The sequence below is a fragment of the Agrilus planipennis genome, unplaced genomic scaffold, assembly GCF_000699045.2.
Source record: "Agrilus planipennis isolate EAB-ADULT unplaced genomic scaffold, Apla_2.0 scaffold304, whole genome shotgun sequence".
In the NCBI taxonomy this organism is placed as follows: Eukaryota; Metazoa; Arthropoda; class Insecta; order Coleoptera; family Buprestidae; genus Agrilus; species Agrilus planipennis.
In genome coordinates this window covers 16126-34093 of record NW_020439041.1, presented here as the reverse complement: position 1 = coordinate 34093, position 17968 = coordinate 16126, and the positions used below count along the sequence as shown (strand labels likewise).

Sequence of the window (17968 nt, the reverse complement as noted above, 5' to 3'; positions counted from 1 at the left end):
CTTCTTATGGTACAGTGGTGGGGGAGACCTCCTCTTTCGATACCATTCACCCTCGCCCCTTTGGGGGTAATAAGTATGTAGTGACTAAATGTTGATCTGTCTATTAATATATATGTTGCATTGAATCTCGCTTTCATATTTCATTGCTATTATAAATTGCAAGTCGTCCACCTTGGCGAAATTTTTACAGATTATTACAGAGCATGTGGAGACACTTGCACATGGTAATAAATGTTGTATATACCGTTCCTAATGAATAGAAGAGATGGCCATCAAATAAGATGTGTTGTTGCGTAATAATAATAATCGTGAAGCAAATTACAAATTGTACCTTGACAGATTTACTACCTGAAATAAAACACACGCAAATGTCAATAGCACCATTTTCACAATTACGTCAGGTATAGCCTCAGGAAGAACCCGTGCTATTGTATCTTCGGTTTATTTATCACATTCTGTAGTGTAGACAGTCATAACTGAAATTATTATTTTATGGTATACACTAATTAACTTTTTGTAACTAATGGGGCATGCGGTGGGTAATAACTAACGTGGTGTAAAATTGATTTTTAACCGGTTACCTTTGTAGATATATAAAACAAAGAATACCACATGGTTAAGTCGCTTCTAACAAAAGGAAGTAACTTCTTCCTCATCTACTTTACTTGCCCGATTTGGCTCCTTGCAACCTCTAACCACATTTGACGCAAGTCTGAACTCAATAACAAAACAAGACTTTCATAATGCATTCCCTTCATGCTATAAGCGCTGGGATCGCTCCATGTGTCCCAAGGAACTCGCTTTGAAGATGACAGCAGTGAATAACATCCAGCTGTCCTATAATTTCATGTATCGCTACATTTTGGGAATATTCAATATTATTAGTTTGATCCTGAACGTTTCGTGTCCATGCAACTAGATAAATTTCACCGCTCCTCAAAAGAGTGTAGAAAGTTCGCGCTAATTTTAACATGCGTTACCCGATATACTTAATTACATTCCTAGAAGAATTAAGTTACAATGTTACTCGAGAATGCAATGATTTTCGTGTTAACCTAGTTCATGCACATACGAGGGTGGATTGATAAGTTTCCGGCCTAACCAAGAGATGACGCCACTAGGCCTACCTTGAGGTGACATTCTATAGTACCATCCTTGGATAGCTTGTAGCTATAGTTTCAGCCCGATCTCCTTGCTAGTGTAGGTTTGACAGCACGCTGAACAAGACGCCTCTGTGGTTTTCGTAAAAATGGAAAAGCAGGAAAATCGTGCTGTCATCAAATACTTTTATTTGAAGGGGTTAACGCCGAAGGAAATTAAAAAAGAGATGGACTCAACACTGGGGACATCCTCCCCGTCATATTCAACCGTTAAGCAGTGGGTTTCCGAGTTTAAAAAGGGTCGTGTGAGCACCTCTGATGGGCCTCGCTCAGGACGCCCCGTTGAGGTCACAACTCCAGATATGATCGAAAAAATTCATCAAATAGTGCTGGGAGACCGCAGATTGAAAGTGCGTGAGATAGCTGAGACCTGTAAGATGTCATATGAACGTGTGCAACATATTTTGCACCAACATTTGCATATGGAAAAGCTCTGTGCAAGATGGGTGCCGCGTTTGCTAACAGTCGACCAAAAATTGACTCGAAAAAACATTTCTACCGCAAATTTGTCATTGTATAAGCGTAATCCAAGCGAATTTTTGCGTCGATTCGTAACCGTTGACGAAACGTGGGTCCACCACTACACTCCTGAAACCAAAGAACAGTCTAACAGTGGATTGGACCAGGGGAACCAACTCCAAAGAAGGCAAAAACAATTTTTTCGGCGAACAAGGTTATGGCTACTGTTTTTTGGGATGCAAGAGGTATTACGTATATACATTGATTACCTTGCAAAGGGTAATACTATCACTGGTCAATACTACGCAGACTTATTGCAACGTTTGAGCCACGAGGTGAAAATTAAACGACCTCATCTGGCGAAGAAAAAAATCTTGTTTCATCACGATAACGCACCAGCGCACACGTCAATCGTTGCGACGGCTAAAATCAACGATCTAAAGTTTGAATTGATGCCGCACCCTCCTTACTCTCCAGACCTAGCCCCGAGTGACTATTTTCTGTTCCCTAATCTCAAAAAATGGCTTGGCGGTAAGAGATTTGCGGACAATGAAGAAGTAATCGAAGCTGTAAATGGTTATTTTGAGGAGCTTGACGAATCAGTCTATAGAGATGGCATTAATAGACTGGAACACCGCTATGAGAAATGTATCAGCCTTGGAGGAGATTATGTTGAGAAATAAAAAAAAAAAATTTTTAAAAACCTTGTTTTTCTTGGTCAGGCCGGAAACTTATCAATCCACCCTCGTATAACTACTATTATACATTAGATAAGCACAGGTAGAACAATGTGTGAGACACAATTGGATGATATACATAAAGTTGAATTCACACTTATTTGAAACACGAAGGTGAAAGAATCGTCAAGATCGGTTTAGCACTTTAGGGGAAAATCGAATTGCTGGAATTTACAAGTTTGAAGAAAAATCAATGGTTGAGATCACCAGATGGGTGAGAATAAAAACGTGTGGAGAGGAAGAAGCCTTATCGTTAAAGTTTTAAGACACAACTGGATGATATTTATAAAGTTGAGTTGACACTTATTCGAACCACAAAGGTGAAAGATTCGTCAAAATAGAATTGCTGGAATCCACAAAAGTTTCAAGGAAAATCGATGGTTTTAAGATCAACATATGGGTGAGAAGAAAAACGTTTGGAAAGGAAGAGGCCTTATGGTAAGAGTTTTAAGACACAACTGGATGATATACATAAAGTTGAGTTCACACTTATTTGAACCACAAAGGTAAAAGAATCGTCAAAATCGGTTTAGCACTTTGGGAGAAGATAAACATGTCCCTTGAAGTTGAGCATTACTGAAATCCATAAATGTTTATGAAGAACAAGCAATGGGCAAGATCGCTATACATATGGACGTGGATGAAAATGTTTGGAGAGGAAGAACCCTTTTGGTAGGAGTCTTTCAATTCCATGACATTCCTACATAAACTTCATCATATTCCTATGTTTTGTAGTATAAGAAATCCAATTCTAAATCCAGCCATTTACGCTTAGCAAAAGTGGTTATTTTTTCAATAACTTTACAGTTATTTGAAACTTTAATATTCATAAAATCTGGGAAAAGAGAGTTACGTTTACAGGTTTTTAAGAAATTTAATGTTTTGTATTTTTCTAAATTCTTTTTAGTTTCAATAAAATGAAACTAACTGTAAGTAAATTAATAATACCATTTATTAATGCGTTGCTCATACTAATATTATCATGGATACTTGGATACTGCGTTTTCTGAATCATGTACAAGCGATTTCGGCGTTCCTTAATTGGACAAATCAATTGTTGTTTTCAATAGTTCGTTAAATTTAAAAAGGCAACTTGCTACAGTTGGATTTTTCAGTACCTACTGCGTTTAATTTGATACGATAAAATAACTTTTGAATTACTAATGGCCATTGTAAAATCATAATATAAACCGCTTTGTTCTCTGGGTGAATAATACAATTACGAATTTCAATAATTCATCAATTCCAATCCCTTTCTTGCGACAATAATTTGTGGAACTATATTGTAGGTATCAAAGACAGTTTCTACTAAATACGTGACATCATTTTAGACCTAAAATCTTTTTTCTAAATTGTAAATTTAATTTAGAATCAATTTATCGTTCACCAGAAAAATTATATCTTTTTTTGCCTCTAATTTATCTATCATCGAATTGGGTCAAATTAGGAAGGCGATTTAGTATACTTCAGTAAGAAGAGGCCACCTATTGTCAGCGCTGTTTTTACAGCATTTTCTGGCAAATAATCAATAGACACAACAAAAATAATGGACAACTTGTCATATAATGTACACTGAGCTGAACAAGGTGGTAAATTAGTCTTTTTTCTGTCCTGCAATGTTCTACAGACTTCGCCTTCCTAAACTGGCTCGAACCCACATTATGTAAAGGCAATAAATGTAAGAGAAAAACGTGCTGTTAAATTTATTTACTAACTTATTTCGGCAATATTTGTAGAATACATTACGTATGAAGATTTAAGGGTTTGGAAAGTAGTTTTTTTAAGCCAAGGCTGTGATATTTTTCGAAGTAATATGGAAATGATGGTAATGATGCTAATGGCGATTTATAAGTATGTAGTGAAAGTAAACATGATGTGAACAAAATACGAAATAATTGATGGATTGACACAAGTGTCTATGCTACCAACCCACGCCGTGAAGACGTACACCACAATAATATATATTGATTTATTACATAACATTATATCTGAGTTGCCTATTGAATAGTAAAGACCACGGAAATTTTATTAAAGACGTAATTAGTGCTCAAGTAGCACACGCTATAATTATTCATGAAACTATACGTGGTGTGTATCATTCACGTTCATCCGGACCACAATGAATTAAAATATTTTCTAAAATAACATGGAACCTTTACGAAAATTTGCTGATTGTGCGATGAAACAAATAAATAATGTTATTTCTCGAATAAAATAATTCGAAGTGGTCTGTATTCTGTCGAAACTGCCAGACGCGGATGGCGATTTCGATCTTTTTGGATCTCATCAGCGCGTCGCAGAACACAGACCAACTTTTACCCGCTGTCTTAACAGCGCGTTTTAGAAAATACTACAAATGGCGCGGTAAACGCCATCTGTAGCGCGATGCTACATTTTAGGATTACGTATGCTCCAACAAGGTCCACTTGTGTGGATATCTACTTGCTGAAAACGAATCCCGACGTAGCCAACCTCAACGTGATAGGCACGTTAGCTTAATCGAATAAAATAATTCGAAGTGGTCTGTATTAATATACGTAATCCTAAAATGTAGCATCGCGCTACAGATGGCGTTTACCGCGCCATTTGTAGTATTTTCTAAAATGTTACTTCTATTGATATGCGGTAGTTTTATATTAATATATCATATTAATTACAATAAAATATTTCTAATGTTAAAACAACCTATTTTAGAAGCAATTAAGTGTTCACCATGCTATTGTTATTACATTTCTGATTAATTCACGCAGACTATGTCGATGACGTACATGCAATCTTCTAATGATTTTACAGTAGCTATATTTATCATGTTACAGGTAAGTATTACATATAGATTCGTTTGTTAATTCGATATAAGATCGCTGTGCATTAAGTATTAAATCCGTTCAACCCATTATTAGAGACACACGGACGATCATTTTTCCTTCAACTAATAAGCAGATTTCATTATTGGAAGCATCGACATCTATAAATAAATTTAAAAAAAATAAAAATAACTCCACTCTAGAGACTAATCATAAGCAAGCGAAAAATACGTAATAACTCATAATAACTTCTTTCGTTTATTTTTCGGTTTGAAGACTCGGCTACGGCGTGTGGAACGGACAGGGCCGGACTGGCTAGTGTGGTGGCTATAAAATATACATATGTGACCCCTGAAGCTTGAAAAAAAATAATAAACCCTGTAACTCCAACCTTTAAGTCATTAAAAGATTAGTAGGAACTCCATGTAGCCATCCGGGCCAGTCCGACCCTGGAATTAGATTATAGTTAATATTTATATAAGGACGATTATTTTATTGCAGCATTCACTGGGTATCGCGCAAGGATAGTCGATACTTCCTTGTTAAAACTGTTGCAAAACGACTTGTGATATAATTACAGGCTGCTGGAAGCCACTATAAGGCCCATGAATATGTATTAAGTGTCCATTCGTTAGCGTGCATGGGTTTTTATTTTTGTTTTTTTTTTCAGATTTCGCGGCAAATTTATTACGTAATCACCGCACTATCGGCGCATACCGTAATTTTACATTTTTACTTATTCTAATAGCGTCTCGTTTTAGAATCTGTTTATTAAACTACGTAACTGAATATGATATGTGATAGAATAATTGTTTCCTTCAATACATTGTACAATTAACTTTTTCTCTTTTGTATCTGTAAATAAGCGGTTGATGGTATCTTCAAGAAATAAGGGAGAGGCTGATATTGAAAATATGCTGATTTTATTTATCCGATAAAAGGAGAAGTTCAAAATTGAGCTCGAGTTAGAAGAGGTAACTCATGAAGAGTCTCTTGGGTCATGAGTGACAAAACCATGGGCGTCGGTGAAATTCGCTATGCAAGATCCTTTTCACGTCCTGGTTAGGAATCCCTTACATATTTTAAGCTATTGCTTTATGACGCCTCCTAAAGCGCGAGACCGCCGGCACTCGGCGACGTCATTAAACAACGTAGTCACAATGTAAAGGTCCCTACCTTAATAATATTATAGCCTTCAACAAAAACTGCTGCATATTGTAGTAATTGTAGTTGTTCCAAGTTCCAACATATATCACATATTTACTGACTACTTAGGCACTTGAAATATGATAACCTGAATTTATGAGTGTAACATGATGGACGATAAGGTAGCCACATGCATACAACACAATCATGCAGCTGTGAAACTAAATTCCTAAGAATTCCATGCAGCAATTAACTTCTATGAACATAAAATGCGAAGCACGTAGGTAGAAGGATATACATAATTTAGCAATTTTACTGAATGACTTTTTTTAATCAAAACATTCTATATGAAGATTGGAAAAAAACTAATATTAGTTTAATTACGTTTATGATGATGATGTTAAGGTCCATTGAACATCTACCTTGTTGCCTTCGGGTCATGTTCACTGAACCTTAACAACTATCAGTATAAATTAGGATTAGTTCTCATTTAGGTTTAGTTTACTTCAGTCCCTGAAGAAGGTAACTTTGTTANTAATTACGTTTATGATGATGATGTTAAGGTCCATTGAACATCTACCTTGTTGGCATCGGGTCATGTTCACTGAACCTTAACAACTATCAGTATAAATTAGGATTAGTTCTCATTTAGGTTTAGTTTACTTCAGTCCCTGAAGAAGGTAACTTTGTTACCGAAAAGTACTTCAGACAACTACAGTGTCGTGTTTTGGCGTTGGGGTTTTGAGCTATTCTGTTTGTTCTAAAACATTCTATAAAATGCCCGGGCAATAAATTTGAATATGGCAAATGGCAGCTAGAAAATAGGTAAAAAGGCTTTACTTAAATGCATAATAATTTATTTACGATTTTCGTGTCATAATTTTATTAATCGTAAAAAGATATAACAACTGTTCTGTTTGCAGTTTACTTACACAATTTATGATGTTTGATAAGAAACTAATGATGAGTCATTGGCAATTGAAACACATACCCGTGGAAATGGAAAACTGCTTAACAATGAATCATATTACTGATTTACAAAGTAAAATTGGGTCAATTAACAAATTTACTTAGGCCTAGGTTATTATAAAATATCTACAATTCGGAATTTAGGACTAATCTGAATAATGTAAAATATTGTAAAGTTATTGAGTATTAGTTATGTACTTATTAATAAAAAAATAACTTGATAGTCATTTTAATTGATAATTGATTATTACTGACTAGAAATAATTGATGTAGCCGGCAGCCCACACAATCAATACACTAACAAAAACCAGCAGCAACATAACAATAGTAATAATAAAAAAGTCGACCTCGATAACGAAGGTCGACATTTTTAAGGAATGTAATTTTTTCAATGAAAAATTCATATGCGTGTATAATAAAGCGCATTGAATATGTCATGAATGAAGAATAATAACTACTATTATTTTTAAATTAACAATTAAGATTTTAAGTAGGTTCATTTATATTATTTTAAGTGTCTAGTGGTCGCTTAATAAAAATCGAACATCCTGTCACTAATTTTCCCAAGAATTTACGAAAAGCGTAAATGGCTCAGTGGTAGCGATGTTAGTTTGCCACACCGGCGACCCAGGTTCTTTTCCCGGTCGATGCAATTCCTTTTTTTCTTAACTAATACATTTCTTGAAGTTGCCCTGAACTTCCCAGTCTATAATGTCGATATTAGGTAGAGACTGGTTAATTTTACATATTTACTAAACGCCCTTTTGTGACAGACTGGACACTTCTGCTAAATAAAATTGAACCAGAAACGAAATAAAGTAAACCGATATGTTTATAGATTTTATGTAGTTATTACACCGTCTACTGCGCCTTTATATCAAAAAAAAAAAAAAACAAGATGAGTCACTTCGTAGTCTACTGATAAGATGTGTAATACGTTATAATAAAAGCAAATAATAAAACGGAAATAATATGATGAAGTAACAATACCACAATACGATAAGAAATATTGACACTGACGAGTTACGATATCAAGGTGGTAGCACTCTTTCTATCTTAGACACTCAACAAATTTTGGTTTAATATTTAGATTGTAAATTGATACACAGAAGTGCTGCTAACCGTACTCTCTCCCTAACGAAACCCACGGGAGGACCAGGCATTTCGTTGACCTTCAAGTGACCAATCAGATAAATTTTAAACCTCAACTACAAGTTTAATAACTCTTATTAAAATAAGCGATCAATCGGTAAACGATCAAAAATCAGTTTAAATCCTGTCGTCTCCAATATAAAAGGGAAATAAAACTTAGGACGGTTTATTTTGTTATCAAACAAATATGGATTCAAGGAAGAGCGCGAAAACAAGCGAATAATTTAACAACAATGACATAGGAATGCGCTAACGAACGTAAACAAACGACTACAAAAAATAAACAAGGTCGATCATTTCATTTATGTCATTATCGTGTGTAATGTATTTCCTATCATTTTAGTTATGTTGTTTTATTTCACAGGTAAAAATGCAGTTAAAAAATTACTCTTTATATTAGGTATTAATTAAATACTGGTAGGTACGCAAGGGAAGAAGAAGCACGGAAGAGGCAATATAAAGATACGAGACGACAAATTAGTATGCTGATTTTTGGTAGCTACGAAGTCAGATAGAGATATAAAACAGATGGTATCTAGGAAGTCAGATATGTCAGGACGGAAGGAGTAGTTGGGATATAAAGCAGAGGATAGCGCAGGGTCGAGTAGCCTTTAATAAAAGGAAGTCACTTCTATGCTCGCGAACGGTTAATTTAGAAATTCGGAAAAGGTTGTTAAAGGTGTATGTTTGGAGCGCGGCGTTGTACGGTTGCGAAACATGGACAGAGGGCGCGGTGGAAAAGAACAAGTTACAAGCGTTCGAAATGTGGTATTATTATACAATGAATAGAGTAGCTTAGAAATGAAGAGGTAGAAAAAATAGGAGAACAGAGGACTCTACGGGAGCTAGTTAGGTTAGTAGGACACCTTCAAGGTCTAGTCAGAGACATATTAGAGGCAGAAACAGGCGTTAGGAGGGGTAGAGGTAGACCTATATTAGATTACTGTTCGCAAATAGTTAAGGATGTGGGCTGTTATAGTTTTAGGGAAATGCGAAGTTTAGCTCAGGATAGGAAAGAGTGGAGGTACGTGTCCAACCAGTCTTAGGACTGACGACCTTATGATGATGATGATGAAGAAATAGGTTTGTAGGACACCTTCTCAGGTATGAAGGTCTAGTCAGAGAAATATTAGAGGCAGAAACGTGTGTTAGAAGCGGTAGAAATAGACCTATTAGATAGAAGCGTTTGAGATGTAGTGCTATAGGCGAATGATGAGGATACTGTGGATAGAGAAGGTTAGAAATGAAGATGTACTAGAATGAGGATGAGAACATAGGACTCTATGGAAGTCAATAAGAAATAGGCGAGATAGGTTGTTAGAACACCTTCTCAGGCATGAAGGTCTAGTCAGAGAAATATTAGAGGCAGAAACGTGTGTTAGAAGCGGTAGAAATAGACCTATTAGATAGAAGCGTTTGAAATGTAGTGCTATAGGCGAATGATGAGGATACTGTGGATAGAGAAGGTTAGAAATGAAGATGTACTAGAATGAGGATGAGAACATAGGACTCTATGGAAGTCAATAAGAAATAGGCGAGATAGGTTGTTAGAACACCTTCTCAGGCATGAAGGTCTAGTCAGAGAAATATTAGAGGCAGAAACGTGTGTTAGAAGCGGTAGAAATAGACCTATTAGATAGAAGCGTTTGAAATGTAGTGCTATAGGCGAATGATGAGGATACTGTGGATAGAGAAGGTTAGAAATGAAGATGTACTAGAATGAGGATGAGAACATAGGACTCTATGGAAGTCAATAAGAAATAGGCGAGATAGGTTGTTAGAACACCTTCTCAGGCATGAAGGTCTAGTCAGAGAAATATTAGAGGCAGAAACGTGTGTTAGAAGCGGTAGAAATAGACCTATTAGATAGAAGCGTTTGAAATGTAGTGCTATAGGCGAATGATGAGGATACTGTGGATAGAGAAGGTTAGAAATGAAGATGTACTAGAATGAGGATGAGAACATAGGACTCTATGGAAGTCAATAAGAAATAGGCGAGATAGGTTGTTAGAACACCTTCTCAGGCATGAAGGTCTAGTCAGAGAAATATTAGAGGCAGAAACGTGTGTTAGAAGCGGTAGAAATAGACCTATTAGATAGAAGCGTTTGAAATGTAGTGCTATAGGCGAATGATGAGGATACTGTGGATAGAGAAGGTTAGAAATGAAGATGTACTAGAATGAGGATGAGAACATAGGACTCTATGGAAGTCAATAAGAAATAGGCGAGATAGGTTGTTAGAACACCTTCTCAGGCATGAAGGTCTAGTCAGAGAAATATTAGAGGCAGAAACGTGTGTTAGAAGCGGTAGAAATAGACCTATTAGATAGAAGCGTTTGAAATGTAGTGCTATAGGCGAATGATGAGGATACTGTGGATAGAGAAGGTTAGAAATGAAGATGTACTAGAATGAGGATGAGAACATAGGACTCTATGGAAGTCAATAAGAAATAGGCGAGATAGGTTGTTAGAACACCTTCTCAGGCATGAAGGTCTAGTCAGAGAAATATTAGAGGCAGAAACGTGTGTTAGAAGCGGTAGAAATAGACCTATTAGATAGAAGCGTTTGAAATGTAGTGCTATAGGCGAATGATGAGGATACTGTGGATAGAGAAGGTTAGAAATGAAGATGTACTAGAATGAGGATGAGAACATAGGACTCTATGGAAGTCAATAAGAAATAGGCGAGATAGGTTGTTAGAACACCTTCTCAGGCATGAAGGTCTAGTCAGAGAAATATTAGAGGCAGAAACGTGTGTTAGAAGCGGTAGAAATAGACCTATTAGATAGAAGCGTTTGAAATGTAGTGCTATAGGCGAATGATGAGGATACTGTGGATAGAGAAGGTTAGAAATGAAGATGTACTAGAATGAGGATGAGAACATAGGACTCTATGGAAGTCAATAAGAAATAGGCGAGATAGGTTGTTAGAACACCTTCTCAGGCATGAAGGTCTAGTCAGAGAAATATTAGAGGCAGAAACGTGTGTTAGAAGCGGTAGAAATAGACCTATTAGATAGAAGCGTTTGAAATGTAGTGCTATAGGCGAATGATGAGGATACTCTGGATAGAGAAGGTTAGAAATGAAGATGTACTAGAATGAGGATGAGAACATAGGACTCTATGGAAGTCAATAAGAAATAGGCGAGATAGGTTGTTAGAACACCTTCTCAGGCATGAAGGTCTAGTCAGAGAAATATTAGAGGCAGAAACGTGTGTTAGAAGCGGTAGAAATAGACCTATTAGATAGAAGCGTTTGAAATGTAGTGCTATAGGCGAATGATGAGGATACTCTGGATAGAGAAGGTTAGAAATGAAGATGTACTAGAATGAGGATGAGAACATAGGACTCTATGGAAGTCAATAAGAAATAGGCGAGATAGGTTGTTAGGACACCTTCTCAGGCATGAAGGTCTAGTTAGAGACATGTTAGAGGCAGAAACGGAAGTTAGAAGGGATAGAGGTAGTCTAGATTAGATTACTGTTCGCAAATACTTAAGGATGTGGGATGTTCTAGTTTTAGGGAAATGCGAAGATTAGCTCAGGATAGAATAGAGTGGAGGTGCGTGTCCAACCAGTCTCAGGACTGACGGACCTTATGATGATAACGACTCGCAATGTGTAAGTTGAAGACAGGTGGTATCCAGCATATACCTTCTCATAAGTAGGTAGGTACCTTCAATTGCACCATCGTATACTTGCATATCGGCCCACACGTACAGCATTTGGCGCATATAAAATGTCCTACTGCACAGTTCCCTTTTACGAAGTTGGACAGCGACACAGATAATACAATTTATAGACCAACACAATATACGTCTTCTACTCACACATTATAAGTTAATATATCAGTTATCTGTTCACCATGCATTACGCTTTAATCGAAAACGACATTAAGAAGCCGTAATAGTACCATTAACATGTTTCATGTTTGGATATATGAGTAAAGTTCGCCGGACCGACCGGTTTATTCATCGGGCCCACTCGTTCCGTACGGCTCTGATAGTGAATGTTCTTAAAGCCTACGCCAAGGTTGCGATTTTAGTGTCAAAAATGGCCCCATCATACATATTAACAACAACAACAACAACGAGCACAATATCGTCACATTAAAATACATTTGAACGTAATTACCCACAGAAATATGTAAATGGATTTGATAATATGAGTTACAACATCCTCTGCAAACAGGTTCAACCACCAGACTTTTACCATTTAGAAACCTATTACACTAAATGAGGGAAAATTTGAAATGATGCAGTTTTGTAACTAGCAGGTGGATAATAACATAAAGTATCATATATGACACCCCACATAAAGCTTACAGCATTAGGATTCTTACTACTTAAAACTCAAAATCCTTACTCTATTTATTGTGGAAATGTGGATTACGCATAAGAAAGCAATAGTTTGTTTGAAACATGGACTCATTTCTAGACCCACAAAATCCTTCAGGAATAGCCACATTTATTCACTCTGCTTTCAAAGCTTAATTCGTAAATATCTATTTTAGACTATGAAATAGCAATTGTTTTTCTTGATGAAGATACTACTCTCACCGATTCATTTCACGACCCACAAAATCCTTCATGAATAGACTTATTTCATATCGTTTCCATCCTTCTACATTTCCGACACTTATTTTTAACTCGTCTGTATTAACCTTTCTTTTCACTACATTCCTTTGTCCCACCTCTGTCACTATCCTGAAATAAAACGACCCCTATTCCTTAAAATTTCCATCAGTCGACTTAGCCCATCCCCATCCTCATTCACCAATTTACAGCACTCATCTTCACAGACATTCTACCTCCTTGTCGCATATCCTACACCGTTTGTCCTCTTCCTTTTTCCAATATTTACATCCCTTACACTTACTTCCTGTCCTTAAGTTTGCTATCATGTTTATCTCCCTCTCTCCTTGCTTCTAAATACCTTGGCACCCAATTCCTTTGCTAATCTTCCACAAAACCTTCCTCATATTCTAATTCCTCTGTTTTTCTTAGATTTTCTTCCCTTTCATTTTCTTGCACCAGTTCCACATCAATTCCTTTTGATTTTGAATCTCATCACAGCCTTCTCTCTCCCTCTATCATATCTCTTTTAGTCCTTATTTTCAATACCTTCTTCCTCTACATTTTCTTCCTGATGTCTTTCCAGTCTCCTCAACCTCTTCACACAATTTACTATCCTTTCTATACCTAATTATAAACCTAATGTTACTGGGACTGAGTCATTTACAGATCTATAAAATCCTTCCGGAATGACCTTTTCCTATTCCGCATTCATACCATGATACATAAATAACTACCTACAAATCGATTTTTTTTGCCATGTGCAACTGTGAATGATGAGAAATCCAATTTTCCAAGATCGCATACGTATACACTTTCAGCGACGAAAAAGTTGACGCTTATTTGTCATTTAAAGTACATACTGTAGGTAATGTAACAATCTCCACGTTCAACATAAATGAATTAAGTATATGAATGGTTTAAGTTATTACAACGCAGAAAAATAAATTAACAAACGAAACTGTTTTGTTATCAAGACACATTAAAATTCCTTTCCGTTAATTTTAAAAATCAGTTGGAATAACAGCGTAATTATTTTCAATGGCCTTGTTATTTATGGACTACATTTAGTTTTAAATATTTCTTACAGTACTTATGAACTGTTAAGGGTCGTAGAACTCGAAGAGCAAAAGAAAAATTAGTTAAATAATAATTGCTCTTAATTAATTGTTAATAATCCAATAACATACAATTATATTTTGACATCAGTATAGAATATATATCAAAATTATAAATTCAACTTTTTGAAAAAATCAAACAAAAGTCACATTTATTTTTCAATTGTGATTTCTTTTTAAGTCACTAAATCTAATGTCAAAACTCACAATATCAGGTATCAGATTATATAATATATTAATGTTTTGAACGAAAAACAACCTGACCGATGAAAATTACCCAGGATTCCATTCATACTCCGATACATAACTCTTCAAGCTGTTTAAATAGAGAGAATGCAACATAGGAACAACAGTGTTCCTTACCTGCGACTAGTCGAGAAAGATAAAGGTATCTTTTTCTTCCTTGTGATAGGTATAGAAGTTAGTCGATTTATTGTTCCAGTAATAAATAATAAATCCTAATAAATATCCAATTCTTTGTTGAAAAATTAACATAATTTCAAACTTTCTGACAAAATTATAACAAATTAGATATTTATGCTTATATTCTTACACGAGCAGCTGCTTGATAAAATGGAAGACGAGCAACGCATTGGATTTCGCAACAGACTATAATAAAGATGATTCCAACCTTGACCTGATTTTCCTGTGTTAGTAATAAATACACAAACGTAACTGTCATTTACATAAAAACTGTATTAATTATTTCTAAATGGTTTTGGGTTTTTACCAAAACATGTGCCTATCCATTAGCAAATCGCCCACCATCCAAATTAAGCAACAGAAAGGAATAATCCTTTCGTAACTGGCCAGTCCGATTGGATATAAAATCTAAAATCCAAAAACCTTTAGAAACCCTAAACCCAAGGTGTCACATTCAGTTGGAGGAGTAACCAACGACGACCCACACAATTGATTTTTAACTGCACTGTTACTATTTTTGCTTTACCCTATTCACGATAAATGTGGGATGGAGAATTGTCTTAAATCAATGGTGAAAGGCATCGATTCCTATTCGGTAACCTCTAGAGTCTAGAGTAGTTTATGTGACAAGTTTTATACATGCATTATGCAAACGTGAAATACTAAGTACATGATTTGAAATTTTTAACCTAGGCAAATAACTGTATGCGAATTCGTAGGATAATTTACTGCTACTTTATTGGTCACACTACACTTACCAAACATCAACAATATACACATTTCAGTATAATAATAATGCGAAAACTTATTTAATTGACTATTAAAAGTTTCTTAAAGTATTTCATATGATATTAAAGTATGTACATTAATTGTTGTTGTTGATGCTGTTACCTCTTGTAGATTAGTAGTCAGCGTATTGGCGTGTAAAGCCGTAAGTACGGGGTTCGGTTCCCGGCGAGAGTGTAACAGCAGCAACAATTTTTCCTCATTAATTTGAGGTCGTTTGTCATCATCGTAAGACCGTCAGTCCTAAAACTGGTTAGACACGCAGCTCCACTCTTTCCTATCCTGAGTTAATCATCGCATTTCCCTAAAAATTTACACCTTTAACTGAGGTCATTTCTAGTAGATAAACTTTCTAAAAAAGTTAATGTGTTTATTATTGCATTTGTTTTGCAATTATACTAAATGCTGCGGTAGCTGTTTTCCGTTTTTCACCTAATTGCAATGCAAATTTGACACTTTTATGTTCCACGGAAAACAGTGACTCAGCTTCTTAGATGTATTACAATTTTCGCAACTAAAATTTTTAAGAGAAAGCAAAGAATAGCAGAAATTTAATAAATAAAATAGACACTGACATTGATTCCTTAATTTTTCTAATTTTTTTGTAATATGCATTATTATTAAAGCATTCTACCTATCAAGTCGAATAGAATGACTTACATACGTACCTAACAGGGACAAAAAGGTACTGTAATTCGTTCCCACAGGCACTTAGTTAAAACAAATTTTTAATAATCACATTTATGGGAATATTGCTGTTATCAAAAATATTTTACTACAGCGGGTAAATATATTTCAACATTGGAAGAAATCTGTTGTCAAAATTGTTGACCTTTTGAAATAAACAATCTAGACCAAAGTTCTGCCTTTATTTTGTTGCACTATTTCACAGTGTAATCTTACCGATTTCGGTGCTGAATGTACTATGTTATCTAACACTAACCAACCAATACTTGATAAGAAATTCTATCAATTATTAAACATTCCGGCACCAATACCTTTTCGGATTTTTAAAATTCTTCAATCTTAAGTAACTAATCCATCCACACAAAAATCCATCTTCCTGATATCAAAATGAAAAAGAAAGGCGATTACAAATGTTCATGTACATTCCAGTTCTAAACCTTCTTTAACTCGAACCTCCTAGATGTAACCAGTTGTATGTTTGAGGTAGAGAAAATGCGAGTTTGTGCCTTACCCTCAAATCTTTTTTGATTCGATAAGTATTAGTTATTGAGCACATCTCCCTTAACCCTTACAATCTTAGATTACGATTTCAGACAATATAAAAAGATAAAAAATTTGGGATAAATAGAAAACAATATACAAATAAACAAAAAGCATTCAAGTTAGAAAAGATTTGGAGTTTGGACTTACAGAACTGCGAGAGCATGAACGTATTGAATTGCTTGGAAACAAGTTTTCCCTTAAATGAGAAAATCCTAGCCCATAAAATAAAAAACAGCATAGTTTCGGACAACTTCGTGAAAAGGAGTTATTTTGTACCCAAGTGGAATTAAATTCTGGTGCCAGAAAACATCTTCGCCGTGAGTTTTGCCCCATTCCGGGGGTTCATTCATTGATATACAAAAATTGCTAGGACAGGACACGGAAAGACATAAAATTTATCAAACATTGACCTACCTGACGTTCCTCTAGAACCATTCCTTTGGCATTGCCTCCTAGCCATATCGTCCACCGCATCTGACTAAGTGTACCACTTATAAAAAAATTACGAACGTATGTAATTAATAAGTGAAGAAAAACAAATGCGGCCCCTAGAGCGTACTACTAACAATGTATCTAATTAATTAATTAAGTACGTATTAGTTGTATAACTCACTGAACTATTGCTTTGATATTATTTGATTGCTAACCACAACACGGGCGATAATAGAACAACACGATCGACAAAAGTTAAAGAACAATAATTGCTGTCCAAAACCTTCACTGATCGCCACCAAATGCTCTTTCACTATTGTTCTTCGTCTGTATTGTTGCATTAATAAAACGGAAATAAATGAACGTATGAGTGTACCAACTCGACGCTTCGCGAGTGAGCGACTGGATGGCGACTATCGCGGATCCGCGGTTGGGCTGGAGCGCGCTCACAATAATCTCTCTCACTCGCTACTTTCCGTGCGACGGACGCTCGCTTAATAATAACGCTGCTAACGATAAGTTAAATATGAATCATTTATAATTCTTATTATTATCGTCAATTGAAACCGCGAGGATGGGGCACCGAACGAATAAGCGGACGTGAATATGGTTTGGTTAATAATTCAAGAGCCCATTCCATGTCTCAAGCCGACAGGAGTCAAGTGCAAGCTGGATTCGTGCACTAACGATAAGACTTGTGCAGGTACTACGAAAACCTTTACAAAAAGAGTATATCTACATAAAGGAATCTGAATGATGATCCAAATGGTCGTAATCGATTGTGGTCAAACATTAAATCCTTGTTTCAAGGGGAAGTTTGTAATTACCCATTAGCTTACTAAGCGAAGAAGCTGAGGGGACTGGAAACAAAGATTTGATGGAGTGCATATATCTAGCAGCAAGACCAAAGAAGATGACTGATTTCATCTAATCCATTTGGGGAATTACCGTTTTTTTAGGAAGAAGAACACTGGAAGA

The 17968-nt window shown here is 35.8% G+C and overlaps 1 protein-coding gene across 1 annotated transcript in view; it reads right to left on the bottom strand.

Moving 5' to 3' along the window:
• Nucleotides 1-17502, bottom strand: part of LOC108742103 — a 65138-nt gene extending 47636 nt beyond the window's left edge. Inside the window, exon 1 of the mRNA XM_018477137.2 lies at nucleotides 16973-17502. Within this exon, the coding sequence (XP_018332639.1) occupies nucleotides 16973-17018 (46 nt within the window). The 5' untranslated portion in view covers nucleotides 17019-17502. The remainder of the gene's footprint in view (nucleotides 1-16972) is intronic.
• Nucleotides 17503-17968: the final 466 nt, after the last annotated feature.